The sequence below is a fragment of the Rhododendron vialii genome, chromosome 13a (assembly GCF_030253575.1).
Source record: "Rhododendron vialii isolate Sample 1 chromosome 13a, ASM3025357v1".
Lineage (NCBI taxonomy): Eukaryota > Viridiplantae > Streptophyta > Magnoliopsida > Ericales > Ericaceae > Rhododendron > Rhododendron vialii.
The window spans coordinates 15,009,725-15,027,549 of NC_080569.1; the positions used below are offsets into that span (position 1 = coordinate 15,009,725).

A 17,825-nucleotide genomic window follows, 5' to 3' on the forward strand; every position below is an offset into this window, starting at 1 on the left:
CGATATCCGACCAGACATGTCATCTCACGGCAGATCATGCAGCGCAAACGGTCCAGAGCAGCAACACCTACAATATTCAACGAAACCTGGAGTTCCTCGGAGCAAGCCGGAGACCGCAACTCGCCGTCGCCGTCGGATAACTCGGGGCGTCGGTGAATGCACTGCGCGTTGGAGAAGACGCAGTCCGAAGTCATTCATTGTCGATCTGCTCAGGGATATGTCGTGCGATACTGGTCCGAAATCCTCCCCCGATGCCGGCCGGATATGGTTCAATGATCCTTAGTAAAGCTTCTTGGCTTGGGTATTTTATTGGCCGGAAATTTTTTTTTGATCGGGCTGATTTTTTCCTCGTTTGATACTTGAAACCTTGATTGAAAAACCGATGTATGAAATTGAAAGAATCCCGATCTAATGGTTCTTGAGATTTCTTTTACAATAGTTCTGATTGGGTGGGAATGAGTTGCCCAAAAAAAGAAAAAGAGTTGACTGTGAATCAAGATACCAATTCATCCAAGTTTTCTGTTTTTAATTTTAATTTTAATTTTCCTTGTGCAATTGTGGACAAAATTAGAGTAGTGGTGAGGTTGGTAAATCTTAAAATGGGTTCTCTACTTTGTGTTACAAAATGAATTTCTCGTGATGTGGAGAGGGAGAGAGAAGAAGAAGAAGAAGTCATGGAGGGGTTGGGTAGAGGAGAGAGAAGAAGAATAAAAGTTCTACCAAAAAATAAAACCAAAAAAAAAAGAGAAGAAGAAGAAAAGTCAGCTACCAATTGGAAGGGCATTTTAGGGTTAGACTTTATTTTCCGTTGAAGTTATACTTTTTTCCTTTAAAATGTTAACAGATTTGGACGGAGGGTGTGATGTTGCTCGATTTTGATAGTTGAAGGGGTCATGTTGTTGAGTTTTTTAGTTAAGGGGGTGATGTTGCAAAAACATGATAGTTGAGGGGATGTTTTTGAAATTAAGCCTAGAGAATAAGTAGGAAAAGTTATAACATTTAAAGTGCAATGATGATATCTCCATAAAAAAATGAATTTACGAAGTAACACACTTAAAAAGGGGTAGATGGAGCATACAAAAACTACCTGATGGCCATGAGAGTCTCCAGTGTCTAAAATGTTTTTTTCCCATCTTCAAATTATTTCACATGGGTGAGATTCGATACATATTGCCACTAAAAAAAAGAAGAAAATGAAAGACTCGATACAGATGATAAGGCAAAATTGGTAGCTTCGTGCAAAAGTGGCAAGTTCAACTCACGACCTCAAACCTGAAGAAACCAACCCTGGAAGTGATCTAATTTGTCACAGTTCGACGAGTTCCAACCCCCGTTGAGCATTTACATCCCAGATTTGGTTATCCCAAACTCATGGTCGATAGTACAGAGGATGTAATTGTAAAAATATTGTTGAAGGTACAGGGGGGGTATGTGAAATTCCCCTGAATTCTATCTTCAAAATAGCTGTGATGATATTCCAGCCTGTGCGAATTTACCAGTACGGTCCCCCAGGCCTCCAAGAAAACAGTGAGTCAAAATTTCATTTCACTGCCCTCAGTAACTGTGGAATAAGTGAAAGTGAATGTCAAATCTCCTCTAGATATGCATCCACCCGCCACACCTCACTGCAGTGAAACTACTTTCCTGGTTGTTTCAGGGGGTGTTTGGAAACTTAATTTTTGCATTTTCGGATTCTCATTTTCCCATTTTGGGTGTTTGGCATCCCATTTTGAGAATGGATTGTGGGAGAATGGATTTTCGGTTTTTGGGTTTAGAGGCAAAAACCCAAAAGTAGGTCTAGAGGTGTTTTTCACATTTTTGCATTTTTGGATTCTGTGGTCAATTACCAAAATACCCACTTTCCTCCCTTCATTTTCAACAAAGTAATAAAGACAAAGGGCAATATGGTAAAAATTCAACCCATAATTCATTTTCGACAATCATCTACCAAACACTACTACATTTCAAAATACATTTTGCACAAATCTCCCAAACACTCCTACCATACTAAAAATACATTCTGGCCATAATCTAAAAAGCCAAAAAATCAAAAAGCTGAAAATGAAAAGTCAAAAAGTAGGTTCCCAAACACCCCTAGCCCGGGACCCAATTACTCCACGACAACAGTTCTCTTCTCTAGCAGAGATTCCAAAAATGAGGAACATAATTTGGTAAGAGGAGGAAGGCTATGAGATGGTCCACTGAATATGGTCTCCCAGGGCCTCTCAGATGGTACCAATGGGCCTGGTTGAGTCTGATTTCTCTTCAATTCAAACTCTGATAGCTCACCATAAATTGAAGAATACCCAATTTGTCCTGTATAAAAGATGGAGGCAAAAATTCACCTATCACTTCAGACATTGATAGATCAGGAAAAATTACGAACTCCCTGAAAGATTGCAATCATATTCTTCCATTTCTTTTCTCCCGCGGAAATAGTGTGAAAAAACTGCTCAGTTAAATATGAAGTCCTGAAAGTAATCAATTCTCGATTGCTTGCTAATATGCCCAGCAAAATAGAACTACTTTTTCATATATCTGACATGCAAATCAGATTAGCAAAAGGATACCTTTTCCAATTGTAACAGCCCTATAGCATGTTCAAAAGAAACAAAAACATAAAATGTGCAATCATACAGAATCAGATTTTCCAGGTTAATGATGCATGAATTCAGGGACAATGAAAAATGTCAGTCTTACCAGTCTCTTCCAATCCAACTATACTGCGCCTGTGAGCAACGCCTCCCTCCTGTTCGCCATAGGGGTTGAAGACAACGTATTCATGATCACCATTTAGGTATGCAAGCAAGACAGAGGCTGAATTTTCATCGGAAATCTTATCATCTGAGGAAGCTTGATTTGTGTGAAGAAAAGAAAGGCCCCCTCCCCTAGACTGCAATATGAGAATGTTGGACTATGATACACAGAGTGACTCATATCACTACAATAGATAACAGAATAACTTACAGCAAAAGTAGCATATATAATTTGCAATTCATCAATTACTATTTTAGGTTCAGTCATCCACATCTAGCCTCAGCTTTATTAATAAACAATTGAATCTCTATATTAGCGGTTCACTTTGCACATAACTGGAGATGTTCAACAAATAACTCTAGCACATATAACTGAAATTAATGAATACAATATAACATTATCCTGGAAAGACATATTTGCATCGCAACAACTTATGGTTTTTATGCCTTTGCACATATTATGAAGAAATATAACAGCATATGATGGAAGAATATGCTCAATGAAAATCAAACCCTAACATTCACTTACAACTCAAAATAAGGGGCATGATTAAATCACATTCGCACCCATTGTGTTGATGGGACTGGGTAAAGCCAGTCCAGATTACTAAATGAATATAAGCAGGCTCCTTACCTTCTCTACAAACCAGGTAGCCACAGGAACTGGGTCTCCAACATTGAATAACAATATTGCCCCATCTTTACTTTGTAACGTGGTTTCATTAGACTCTGTAAGTTTAGATGACTCTGGGAGACGTGCAAGAACAGCAAAGGAAGAATCATCCAATGAGCACGTTACAGCTGCATGAAGACGAATGTTATTACTCAAGGTGTCAAAATCAAAGAATGCCAGTGTTGAGAGAATTGCACAAGGAAACTGGGACAGAAATGCTTAGGTGAGATATGGAAAGGAGTAATACTCTATGAGTACTCTCTCCCTCCGATGGTCCGGTGGCTTTTTGTGGCTGTGAATGAGGAGGACATTAAACAACCCAATTTTTCCTCAAATTGTGAAGATTGTCAATCTCAAACACATTGCACGTTGTAGTGTCATAAGATAATTGATTTTAAAAGCCTTGATATTTCTTGTAAAGCTCTCCAAGGAACATAGAGAATAAGCGGGGCAGATAACTTATTAATTATTCCAATACCAAATAAAGGTTTAACCGGTAACATGACTCCAATTCTATAAAAGGTGCCTGGTTGATGTCAAGGAAGCACGAATATGGTCACAATAAGCCGACAAATACTTTAAGCTTATCTTTTTCTCGATTTTCTCATGTATCGAGGCTTGTCGTTTTTGGTTGGGATGTGTGTGGAAAGTTGTTTTGCATGTTCATCAGCTTTCAAATGATATGGTTTTTCTCATAATATGATTACAAAGAGCAGAATTTATCCAAAGATCCAAACCTTCTGCTTGGAGCTTATATGACCAAGAAACAGAAAGCTTTGACATACTCCAAACAGAGACTTGTGGGTTTGAACCTCGACTTGTAGACACAAGATGTTCTGACTTCCCGAGAAATGACAGGCTCTCGATTGGCTGTAAATAGAGAGCAAATTAGATGCGAGCCACATACTTACTCAGTCAGGCACACACACACATACATGGAGAGAGAGAGAGAGAGAGAGAGAGAGAGAGAGAGAGCACTCCATTTTTAACGAGTATCCATGGATGTTCTGAAAACTATGAATACACTGGTGCCAAGCCAGCGAAACAAAGTATGACTGAAGGAGTTCCAATTTACCTCTTTCAGACATATCAAACTTGAAACATGGAGGCTAGCAGTAAAAATTATGAATAATACCAACCTTATTTTCTGATAGGCAAGAATGATTCCAACATTAAGAAACAGAAACAATACTAAGTGATGCAACAAATAAACGAAACACTAAAGCATGTAAAAAGCATTGACCGTGAGCTCTTTCAGAGAATCACCTCTAGGCTATCTCCAATAACAGCCACGAGAACGTTCTTTTCGGGATCCCACAATGTAATAACAGTTTCTGCAGCAACAGCTAGAACAGACCCATCAGCAGAAAACGCAGCCGCTGTCAAGGGCTTTTTCCTGGAAGGAACACAGTTTATTGAATAACAGGATTAATAGTAAGCAAAACATGAACACGAGTTTTAAACAAAATCCATCATAGCCACCATATTTACATCCATATTCGAGAAGTGTTAAAACGAACAAACCAGCGAAATATTTCAAAATTTCGTTGAAGTTATGACAGTAGCCTCAAGATATCAATTAAGTGATGTTTTAGTGCTCTGAAAAGTAATTCTCCTGATTACAGAGATCATCTTGTTAAGCCTATTATGAAATGAATACAACTTCTGGCATCTTCACCACATACACCTTAGCTTCTCACAAAACGTTTCAATTCTCTGTTTACTCTTATTTAGATCAAAGGTTTGTGTGAACAAGTGGCCCTTGACAGAGCTCAATGGACGAAAATGATTCATGTAGCCGACCCCAAGTGATTGGGACATAAGGCTCGGTTTGGTTTGGCAATCTTTGTAAAGATTACAAGTTTTTTGATCCTCTTTGGCAAGGAAAATGAAATCATAGCCTTTGAATAGGACCAAAGCAAGACATACTTGTATGAACCAACAGCATGGCATGTCCACCCAGTTTTCTGCAGCATTTGATCTTTCTGCCTAATCTCATGATTGCGAATCCAAACCTGAAAAACTGGAAGTATCAGCAATAAAAATAGCTTAATGAAAAAGTTCCGATACAATCAACCAAATTACCTTGAAGTCACCACCATAGGAGCTGCTAACAGCCATACGACTGGTAGGATGAAAAGCAATAGCTGAAATGTCAGACTCCCTGCATAGTAAAAAGCGCGTAGCAAATCTTCTGTTCAGCATTGTTACAGTGGCAAGCAAGCTGAACTCATACTTAAGAGTTAAGCTTATTATTGTAACAGTATATTCTGAGAGCATCATAATTTATTAAGACATTCTAAATACTTCTCATCACAATTTCTGAATGCATAAAGCTAATGCCATACCGGTGTGGCTCATATACGACGGTGGACAAGCTGAAGTCTTTGTTCTGCTGTCCACGTGTCCAAAACTTAAGACTGACAAGACCTCCTATGCCTTCTTCTGGTAACCTAGTTTCCACGGTACCCATTACACAGCCATCTAGTGAGAGGGCTACTAAAGTCACCATCACCTGCATCACAAATTGTAAAAAGGATTTTTGTTTTCAGAGTGTAATTGAGGTGGAATGCGTAGTAATATGACTCGTGAAAAAATGTTATTATTGTGTTGTAAGGATCAAAATCCTGGTACTGACCATGTTCTTCCTGGATATATCAAACTAAAGCTATATATGATGAACTCATTGAAACTTTTAAAATATCTTGTACTCCTCGATAAGTTTAACCAGACTAAAACACGAGCCTTGAACAAATTCAAAACCAAATAGGAAAACTAGTTTCCAAAGGGAAAACGATGTGAATGAAAGATGAAGTCAACTTTCAACACAGATAAATTATTGATGCAAAAGCATCCAGATAAATTAGAACGTCCCCAAAGAAACGTCAATATGGATAGCAATATTGACTATGTAAGAATCATGGAACCGAGGATAGCTTTTATACAAAAATAGAAAACAAAGAGAGAGAGGGGCTTAATCCATTTGGATATGATCAAGGGCTTTTTGTTTAGTAGCTTGTATACTTGGGACAAGGAGGAATGTAATCCTTCCCTTGACCAATTCATAAAATTGGTTTGATATTTTTTGTACTTTTGGTCAGTATAGGGCCTTTCTTGTAATCCCCTTTTTTTGCATACGGTCGGCATTCTCTTAATGCCTGGTTTCTAATTCTTGCCTATCAAAAAAAAAAAAGTAATGCACTTGGCTATGAATACAAGAGACACGTTACAAATATAGTGGTTCTTGATTTACATTGAATTGTAGGAAAGTGACTTGAAGAAGAAGAAGAAGAAGATGACGAAGAAGAAGAAGGGGTACGGCTGGTTCTAAGAGGTAAGAATCTCCCTAAGACTCTCCTCTCTCCTAGGTTTTATAATATAGAGTTAGGGTTTCTTTCTTTGACATGATTCAAAGTTGAGGAAGCTATAGGTTGCCCTAATTCTCTCAATTTGTTGATGATATACTGTTTGGTGATTAGTTTTGTTCATGCATTCTTGAAGTTTGATACAAAATAGTATTTTGAGTTCATAATTTCTAGGCAACATGAAAAGCTGCATTTTTAGTCCATTTTCAGTGTTCTCAAATTGGTTATATGGTTATGGCCTATGGGTCCTTATGTGTTTCAAACTACAAGATGTTAGGGTCATTTGGGCTTTGGAATCACTCAAAAATATTGAGAATTCAATTTTTGGCGAATTTCCAATGACCTGAAACTTTTAGGGTTTGTACTTCAAGGTGTTAACTTCATGTGTGTTAAATCTCAGGTTATTTGTATTGTTGATTTGCTTGTGGTGAATTTTTAAAGATATCGGGTACCTTCCGAGATTTTTTGTGCATTGTCTCGACTGGGTTTTCGCCTTGATTAAATTCTGGGAAACATAGAGATGTAAGTTTGAAGTGTCTTGGTATCAGTATAAAATGGAGATCATTTGGACAATGCTTGAACTTTTGGTCAGTGTTTCAAATTCGTGGCATTGCTGAAACTTGAAAGTTACAGCAGATTCAATGAATTGACAAAATCATTTGGAGGTCTTATTTACGTTTAAAAAGCACAAAATTTCGTGAGAATGTTCCTTGGTATGTCTAGTTTAATTGTGATAAGCTTTACTCTAGACTTATTTGGGATTGATTCTAGATAAATTTGACTTCATTAAAGAGTCAAGAGTCAGAATCCATACTATGTTTTAGAACATAAGTACTTCAATAGAGACTCTTGATGCATTGCCCAACTCACTATGATGCTACTCTATATATTTTCACTTGTTCAAAGGGTTAAAGAGTTCGACCATACATATGTGGTGTTCTATATGAGAATTTGATAGAAACATGTATATTTTCATGTATTACGAATAATGGAGATTAACACCTCTTCTAAATAGAAATCGTGTTTTAGGTGTTAACGAGGCCGGAGATTCATCTAGCGTGTTTAAAAGGTGAGGGTGGGAGTTGGCTCACACGGTCGTGTGAAGAGGTGGGTACCCTTGACACAACTTATATCTCAACAAATTTCAATATTTTTATGCACTATAGAATGTACAATGCTTTTGCTAGCGATGGTAGCATGCTTTTGAGGTTGATTCCTATATGAGTGACCACATGTTGCCATGGAAAGTCTTGAAGTTGAAAGTATAGCATGGAGTGTTGCTATAGATTCTTGAAAGCACATGACATGGAAGTATTGTCATGGAAGTTACTTGAAAGCATGAGACGAGAGTGTTGTCTTTGCTAAACAGTACTTGAACTGGTTATGTTTTTCTTTAACAGGCTGGGTTTAAATTGTTTCATTGTTTTTTTCTATTTGCCAACTTAGTAGTTTAAATTGATATATAACGCTAGTGCTTGTGAGCATGTGACAATAGCTCACCCCCAAAAAGTTTGTTGATATTGGTAGGACTTCTGAGATAGTGGTTGATAGAGTCAGTCCACTATGTACATAGCTTGGTGTGGGTTGTTTGGGTTTTGTAGATAGTGTTAGTTTGCAACACTTTTGATTGTAAATAAACTAATAAAGTATGACTTACACGTCTTTGTAATACTTGGCACTTGTAAACATTTTGTATAATTTGAAACTTTTGGTTGGTGTTTATGAAAGATAAAGATGGTATGGTTTGGACTTGATAAATAGAAATGTGTCTTAAGTTTAATTAAGTACTTGGCAAGAATTATCATATTAAGTCATGTATTATCTCGAGGGTGGCCGGGATGGGTTGTGACAAACCACGGACAAGAGCTAGCAAGACCTATTATGCCCTAATCTTGCTGAATGTTGGACCACCATTCCAAATGCAAGGAGGATGCCTTATAGAATGTAAAAAGGGCTAAAAAAATGGTTAGCCTTTTGTTAAATTCTGAATGAAAATAGATTTCCCAGTTGTTGGATCCATTCAATTGAGGATGTAGGGGGGGCGGACTGAAGACACATCAGTTTATGCAGCAGATTCAACTTATAAATGAAATAATCTGCCAAAACAAAACAAAAGGGATGGGGCCCACCTGCTCATCCAAGAAGAGCAAATATTGGAATGGCCAAAAAGTAAAGGAACTTGTCATACCGTTAGTTCATCACCCGGTTGATGGTTTCTTTCACAGATTTGAACCTGCATAAAATAAGTTCAGTAAGACAATACAAATCATGTTGGCACAGGATTTGACCACCATTTCATGTGTTAGCCAGTACATCCACCAAGCCCACTCCACAACATTAATCACGCAGGAGATCCAGTATTCATAAAACGCGCAACATAAAAATCAACTTCCTTTTTCAATTTGTTGTGACATTCATGAGCTTTAGATGGTGTGGTTTGACCACCATTTCGTGTGTTGGATAACCAGGAGAAGCAATAAGCCCAATAACAAAATCAACAAGCAGCTTCTCCTCATAGTTTTTAAGGGCGAGAGCAGTTGGGGTCTAGGAGCCAGTCGCACTTAGGTGAGAAAAATTAGTTAAGTAGCAAACTCCAGTTTTTCAAATAATGAACACTAAGACAATGGAAGTTTAGAATTTGTACCAATCCATAAAATCAACAACCACGTGCCAAATAGTCAACAACTCTTGCATACAGAAGAACTAAAATGTCAAATTCAATAAAAAGACAATCATCCAATAATTGGAAAAGAGACCAAAAGAGATCATTTGGTTTGAGTTGTTAGATTGAGAGATGAGAGATCGACGTGGTGTACTGGTGTGTGAGGGTCATTTAGCCCCTAGGTTAAGACCTTAACTACATTTTTTCCCTTTAGAATCAAATTTGGTGCTAATTGAAAGAGGCTGACCAGGCGCACACCTTGCGCCTTCGTCGCCTGGGCCTCAACTATGTCAAATCGCCTCACCTAGACACCCTCCAATCCCCAAGAGTGAGCCTTATGCGTCTTACAGCTATGCCCGGGGCTAGGCGCACCTTTTACGACTATGTGTTTGTTTGTTATAAGTTTTTCTCAGTTAAAGACAGCTGATAATTTTCACACACACTGACATAATGCAACCCAAAAGAAAAATTAACCCTAGCATTGTAAGTTCTATGCACATAACAAGTAAACCACCGTAAAAAAATGTGGTCATGCTTACAGCAGACATGAGAAATTGAGAACTGTTTCCTCAGAACAACTGTTCTTTGACTGACAAGAAAACAAAACTACAAAAACGGAATTTTCCTCCAATGATCGGAGTTCCCTGTCATTAAACAAAGCATCAACTCGACAAAATAACATGCTCACCTGAGAAATTTCGCGGTCATCAAACAAGCTGTACAATTGAATGCAGTAGTTCTCTGCACATACAGCAACTAATCCAGAAGTGTAATCAAAGGCAAATCCACTGCATGAGCCTTTTATCTCTGGGACTGAACAAGGAAGCTGAAAATAGGGTGTAAGAAACTTCTGAAGAATATAAATATTTATCCTCCAAAAACACAAGAAGCATGAAGCTAAACGCAGTAAGTACAAAACGTCTACAGAATGAAGATGTTGACATACATATCCAGTAATGCATATCAATTTGAATAGAGCCTTACTAATACGTGCAATAAGTTGGGGTAGATGAAAATATGATCAGAATGCACGTAATTGGATACAGTTGGGCACCTCAAGCTGGAAAATAGATCCAAATTCAGATATAGATATGGGGCTATGGCACCTAATTTTCGAGATATTTTTAATATTTACAAATCTAAAAGAAAAACTTGATTTTGATGTGCCAAAAAAACATAATAGTACAACGAATGGTCAGGATTTGAAGACTTCAAGGTGTTTGGGTTATTTGCGAGTTTCTTTGTTGTTCCTCTCCAATCCAAGCACTGCAACTAAAATGGCTCCCAAATTTATTTGAAACTTCAACACTACCATCAACGGATTGCAGATTTTTCCATGAAAATTTTAAGACCGATCAACTCAGCGAGTTATGAAAAAAAAAAACCTCAGTCATGTCATTCCGACACGAAACAGCTGTGTTGGACACGAGGATTCCTTACCCGTACTCGTGTCGTGTTGACACGTGTACTCCACAAGATCTCGGATTCATGTACCTTAGGTTAGTAGGCTATGTATTGAATTCCTATATACATCAGATAGGTTGTTCTGATATGATGTTTTTCCATTTCTTTAACCTCATCAGCATAGCAGGTCATTAAATTCAACCAGATCCATACTTATGTCCATGGGTTTTAGTCACTAAGTCAGGCTAACACAAAAATACAAAGCAACATAACTTCTCTGATTCTCTTTAAAAAATAAAAATCTGAGGCCACGGTAGAAGAGAAACAAAATGATTGGCACCAACCTTGATCCCAGCAATGGACTTCAAAATTTCCATTGAAGGCATCTTCAGGAGATGAATTTGGTTATCTGCACAAGATACCTGTTGAAAAGCAAACAGATAAGGACTAGAATATCTACACAGATATCTATAGAATTGTTTGTTATGTTGAAGTAGAATGAAAAGATCTTACAGAAGAAAGTGAAGGATCAAAAGAAATGGTAAAAAACTGGAGTGCGGATCCAATCCGTGGAAGAAATTTCTTCTTCCCTGTGTCTAATTGCCAGACCACAAGAACTCCTTCCTTTCCACCTATATATGGACAAAGAAGTATTGCTAAATAACACTTGTGGATTAACTTAAAACCACAAAAAAACAAACAATGAGAGAAATGGCGAATGAAATATGTACTCAACCGATGTTCTACATTTCACATATAATACTACACAGTGACCACATAGATACCATCTACAAAATGAAATGAATCAGGTCTGTGCAGTAAAGAGGAACTTCTGCATACCTGAATAAAGATAAGCTCCATCAGAAGAGAAAAGGAGAAGCTTCACTTCGGCAGAATGCCAATGCCATGTGGTGCAGGAATCGGCATCATCATCCCCCCTTACCCCAGGCCTTTCATCATCATTGCTCGTCAATGCCTCCTTTATTAGTTTGTCACTTAACAAGAATGCTCTATTACCAAAACCCCTCCAAATTAAGATCCTACCAGTTACATCACCAGCCGCTACAATTCTCTTCGTTGGATGAAAAGCAAGAGTAGTCAACTTTTTAGTATGATGCAACCTTATCTTCTTAATGTCATGACGTTCAGAATCTTTTGCTGGGACCTTCCATATATGAATCTTGCACTTGTCTTGGATGCCAAAGTAATTTCCAGAGGAACAGATGGATATAAATTCAGGTTTTGGAGTCTGCAAAATAATAAAAACATTTTTTCAGATTTCCTCTACCATGTAGACTAGTCGTTAGGCTTGCAGCATCAGAATAATGCTTCATTAATAAATACCACCATGACGAAATGCCCAACTTAAGTATATGCAAAATTTGTGAAGAGAGTGCACTGTCTAGCCCCATTGACGAGGTTAAAGTTGTTATAATACAGCAAGTAGAAAAATTACAAACAATTGCTAACTGATAAAATCATTCTGTATAGCCATGCTTGTGCATCTATTCAACTCAATGAATTTTATTTAAGTCCTTTTGTTGGATAATTTAAATTTCATTAGGTCACTTATCAATGACCTCAATGATAGGTGTCAGAAAGAGTACAAATTTTTTATTTTCAGGTCAATACGAAGCAGTATCATGCATAATTTAAATGCCTTGACATCCTTACAAAAATTAATTCGGCATCCGAACTCAACGATCACTCTTATCATGATACCAACACTAATACATAGATTTATTTATTTATTTTTGGATCTGGAAATCCATGGATTTAATTACCATTTACCATCAGGTTGTACGAATCCATAGGCAATACCAATTTACACAATCATCTTCACACAACAATATCGGTTCCGTATAACCCTTACTTCTTCCACACCTATATAACTCTACTAGTTTATATTTAGTTGCATTCGAAAAAACGTAGGCATTTAGGACAATATAAAGCAGTAGACAACATATGATTGCATATTCAGAAAGTTGAGATGCAAAGTACGTGTTCATCATAGAAATACCAAGATGTACCTCTGCCAAAGTAACTCCACCAGCTAAACGAGACTTGGTTAAGTTACACTTCCGAATTTTTCCATGTAAAGCATTAGGCTGCTTATCTTGTTGATTTGCCTCTGCGGTAGACACATATGCAAAAAGGTCATGTGTTTTTTCCTGAGTCTCCATTGATTGTATGAATAAACTTGGAATTACCTGAAAAATACCCAATAAAAACTGCACATTTAAGTAGATGAATGATAGAAATTACGCAGCACAAAAAAACAATTAGAAACTAAAAGCATCGTTGGACCCGTGGCAGTTTGAAATTTATATCCAAAAGTTCTTGTTCTTCCTGAAAATACATCAAAAATGGCATGGAAGACAACAAATCACCGCAATTTGCAGCTCTCCCTTGTCCTTCCATGTTCTAGTCAAAGAAAGAGGGAAAACAACCATATTTAAATGATGCAGTACATAAAGGGAGCAAGAAAGAACAAGATTAAGGAAGCATTCGCATATGGAAATTGCGTATTTTCAAGCAAAACGTATACGAGATTAAGGGGATTAATGTATAGGGATGTCTCCTGTTAGAGTCTTGTTTAAGCTTATTATAGATTAAGTATGCTGCTAGTCATGTTTATAGTTGAGGTGCATTTTCTTAATTTCAGGATCTTTGGACATGGACTGTACGGGTCGCCCATGGCTGGTATTTTCGATATGTCTGTAGTCACCGATGGCTGGTATTTTTGATGTCTTATTTGGATTTAAATTGATTTTAGAAGTCAAATATTTAGGAGATTCCTTATTTAAATTAGGACGTCGAGTCTATATATAAGGATGTTATGCCTCACTAATAATAGAGTTGGTTTTATGAGAAATTGCAAGGCTTTTGAAGCTTCTTTTAGGTTGTGTGAGGCAATCTAACCCTGAGTGGGATACCTAAACGCTTTCCTCCCTTTTTCTTCTTACTTTTTCCTTAGTTTTCGGCATATAATCACTGGTACTATACACCGGTAATATTCACAGCCCCAAGAACAGCCTACATTGGTTGTGTTTATCCTATTTTGTTAAGCCCTAATCCTAATCCTTTCATTCAATACAAAAAAAACACTAAACATCCTTTACTGTCCTACATCCATTTGGTATCAGAGCAAAATATCCTATTGTTGAGATCACCTTTTGAAACGTGTCTGTGGGTTTTGGGAGATCTGTTGGTAGAGGCGTACTTCTGAGAACCAACAAGATGAGATTATCTTCAAAACTATAGAGAAGCTTGGTTGGTTTAGTATAAAGCCCAATGCTTTAGAAAGTCAACCAACATAACGCAACATGATGAATCCCCAAATGATTCTTGTAGAAAAGACTCCAATTCATCATCTGGTAAGACCATAAAATAAAAGTACCACAAGTAGCTTCCATATTGTTCTCGAAGAGGATGAAGTTGAAACTAAATTGCCACAAAAGGAGGTTGAAAAGCCTGAACGTAATGTTAATCAGCAAGAGAAACATGTAGAGCATCAACAAGTTCAGCAGTCACAAGTTCAGGAGTCAAAACAATCAGACCAAAAAAAATAACCTTATCAGCAAATCGAAACATCCAAAAGCCTTGTAGATGAGTCAAAAACACTCAAAGAAGTACCAAAGTTGAAGAAAGTAACGATCAACATCCTGTGTGTTCCGAGATAGAACTTATTTATGAAAGGCGGTGTTCCAAGATAGAGCTAGCGCAACGAGATCCAAATCAGACCAACATGAAAGATGGGCAGATATTCAAGAATGAGAGGGCTCTAATTGAGGATTCAAAATAACCCTACAATCAGGTGCTACAGTTACGGAAGAGGCTCAAGTTAAAAACCAAGAAAAAATGATCCAAGTGTAGTGGTGGCCGGAGATAACGCAAACATTGCTGGTCTAGAGGTGTTATCTAAAATTTCCTATATGGCGCCAACAGGATTTCCTAGCAGAACTGCTCCACGTGACATTAGAGAAGGAACCAAAATAGAATCAAAAGGTGATCACACAATGGGAATGGAAGTTGGAACGCAGAATACTGAGATTATTTTTCAACATCAATTCAAGGATATGCTTTCTTTTCACTTTGCTCCTATGATTGATTTCATCATCCCGGAGAAGTTAAAATTTGAAACTGAAAACATCTCATTGTTCTCCTTGTTATCTCCAATGAAGACGAAAGAGCAACATCATCTCGAAGCGTTTCACACGAAGCCATGGATGCAATTCATAACCTCATGCTTTCTCATTCTTCAACACTTTGAAACTTGAGGTCAAGTTTTCTCCAACCACGGGAGACTGATGCAGCCCATAAAGGGGGCAAAAAAGGACAATATTAAGGAAGCATTCGCATATGGAAATTACTTAGGTTTCAAGCCAAACTCATATGGGATTACATGTATCAGTAACCAGGGCTGTCTCTCGTTCTAATAGAAGTCTTGTTTGTTTATCATTATTATACGCTATGTATGTTGCTGGCCATATGCATAGTTCAAGGGTGTTTTTGTAATTTCAAGATCTTTGGGCGTGGGCCATAGGGGTTGTCTTGTGGGTCAAATTATGTATTCGGTCTTTTCATTATGTCTTCTTTGGGTTTAGATTGATTATAGAAGTCAAATGTCTATGAGTTTCCTTACTTAATTTAGGAAGTAGATATATAAGGATGTTAAACTTATGCCTCAATAATGATGGAGGTGATTTTATAAGAAATTACAGGGCTATCATGTTTTAACTCAATAACGATGAGTAGATTTTATAGGTCTCTAGTCTAGATTGATTTTACAATTTATGGGCCCTATTTCAGTCGTGTTTCTTCGATTTTGTTAAGCCCTAACCCTGGTTTCATTCAATACAAAAAACTCTAAACTTCCTTTACTTCCTACATTAAAAGTTTCTAAACATTTTACTTCACTAATTAGTGGAATTACATGTCAATATCCATTCAGATCTAAGTAGTTTACAAACCTATCATTAGTGCTCGTCCAGTAATAATTAGTGCAAGTAGGAACAAAATCAACAAAATTGTGGACCACATAAATTGTCCATATTTAACACAGTACAAAAAAAAAAAAAAACTAAAAGCCTAACCTACCATGGAGTAAATTGGAAAGCGAATGTCAATCTTCTTCATCAATTCTGGAACTGAAAAGTCCCAATGCCTAATGGTGCCATCGAGCGAGCCTGTCCAACAATAGCACAAGATTTTACTAGCAGGGGTGGAAGCTGGAGCGATTACGATCGATGATACGAGCTCTGTGTGACCTTCCAACTCCGTGATCTGAAAAAAAAGAAACACACGGAAAGATGAGAGGATTGGGTAAAAAGACTGTTAGTGAGTTTTACATAATTAAACACAAATAGTAAGAGCACCTGTAAGCCGGTTGACGTGCTGAAGACAGATACGGTATTTCCGGTGCAAATAAGCAACTTCTTTGCGTCATTTGAAAATGCCGGCGGGGAAGAAATAAAGCTCCTTCCACCCTTGAGCATTAATCTCTCCTCTTCCGAGGCCGGTCCTGGGCAGCTTGGCCGGAGCCCGGATTTCATTTCGGAAGCGTCAAACCTTGTGAAAGGGAAAAAATCAGACCCATAATAAACTGTAAAATTCAATAATTGATAATCTAGGTTAAACATAACGGATTTGGTCCATTTGAAATCCTATGAAAGAAGACTCCGTAAGTGTACCGGGCACGGCCGAATCAAGGTTCTGTTGATATGTGTACCTGAATCGATGGTCGTACATTCAAGATGGGTCTGCGAAAACGGTGATTAGACTGGCAGTGATAGATGGAGGTGCTGCTGAATGGAGTCTTGAAAATTCGATCGAGAGACGAATCACCTGTCCTCTTCGAAGATGTTCGTTTCTCTCTCTATCTCTCCCCTACGAATCACCGTTTCCTCTTCTTCTTTCCTTTTGCTTTTGTTTTTGTTTTTGTTTTTGTTTTTGTTTTTGTCAAACGGAAATTCAATCACCGTTCCTCTTCGTGTGTGCGTATCGACGATTCAGACCTGCGGCTAGGGTTTAACTGTTTTTTTTTTTGGTATCATGCACAGAGCCGCTAGGGTTTTAGGGTATTTTGGCCAAAATAATCCATTTGTTTTTTTTTAATTTTATTTTTGGAATATTTATGCTCTCTTAGTCTTACAACTAAAACTTTTATTTTGAACATAAATAAGATAATAAACATATATAACAATAATAATAATATATTAAAATATGAGTTTATAATATACCCTTCAAAAGTGTACAAGTTAGCATTAGCAGTAGAATAAGCAAATGTGAATAATCACAAAAGATGCTACATCAGATTTTGATTATCCATTTAAAGGTTGCTAAAGTTAGTAATGTTAAATCCTACATTGGTTATTTTTTGCCCATAATCAAAACCAATGGGCCTTCCAAACTTTTTCCCTTCATTTCACCCATATTTTTTGAAAAAGCGATTTTTGAAGGGGAAAAAAAACAGTTTATGTTAGAAACAATTAAAAAAAAAGTTTTTCGTAACAAAAAACAGTTTTTCAAAAAACACACTTTTTTCACTTAAAAACTGTAATTACAATTTGGAGAAATTTTGAAAGAATTATATTTACACAAATAGTTTTGAAATTTTAAAAACTATAAATACAACTTTTTAAAAACAAATTTTGTGTAAAAAACAGTTTTCTATAAAAGAGTTCTGAAATTTCAAAAAAAGATCTTTGAAAAATACACTTTATTTACTTATAGTTAATTGTAAAAAAAAAGTTTCTGAAAAAAATAGAAAAAAAAAACCTGAAAGTTACAATTTTTTAAAATTATTTTTTGATAAAAATGTTGAGAGAGAGAGTTTTTGTGTAATGTTGGTGTACTTGATTGAGAGATAAAATTTGGTTATTGATAAAATATTGCTAGCTTTGATTATTGAAGAGCCAAAATTTGATGAGTTGTTAAGAGGTTGCTAGGTTTGGTTATTCCAA

At 37.0% G+C, this 17,825-nt stretch overlaps 1 protein-coding gene across 3 annotated transcripts; it reads right to left on the reverse strand.

Moving 5' to 3' along the window:
• Positions 1-1,905: 1,905 nt before the first annotated feature.
• LOC131312935 (uncharacterized) lies at positions 1,906-16,842 on the reverse strand. Of its 3 annotated transcripts, XM_058340965.1 has the most exons (18): positions 16,708-16,750; positions 16,592-16,622; positions 16,239-16,431; positions 15,961-16,146; positions 12,891-13,070; positions 11,701-12,109; positions 11,374-11,492; positions 11,205-11,282; positions 10,145-10,282; positions 8,983-9,027; positions 5,778-5,944; positions 5,515-5,593; positions 5,359-5,444; positions 4,696-4,825; positions 4,167-4,299; positions 3,391-3,557; positions 2,701-2,893; positions 1,906-2,316 (listed from the first exon to the last, which is right to left on the reverse strand). In XM_058340965.1, the coding sequence occupies exons 2-18, from the start codon at positions 16,609-16,611 to the stop codon at positions 2,111-2,113; spliced, it is 2,529 nt and encodes an 842-aa protein (XP_058196948.1). In that variant the 5' UTR covers positions 16,612-16,622; positions 16,708-16,750; the 3' UTR covers positions 1,906-2,110. The 3 variants fall into 3 exon arrangements, with proteins under 3 accessions (XP_058196948.1, XP_058196947.1, XP_058196949.1); XM_058340964.1 differs by having other exon boundaries at positions 16,592-16,842; XM_058340966.1 differs by lacking the exons at positions 1,906-2,316; positions 2,701-2,893 and adding an exon at positions 3,050-3,115 and having other exon boundaries at positions 16,592-16,778.
• Positions 16,843-17,825: the final 983 nt, after the last annotated feature.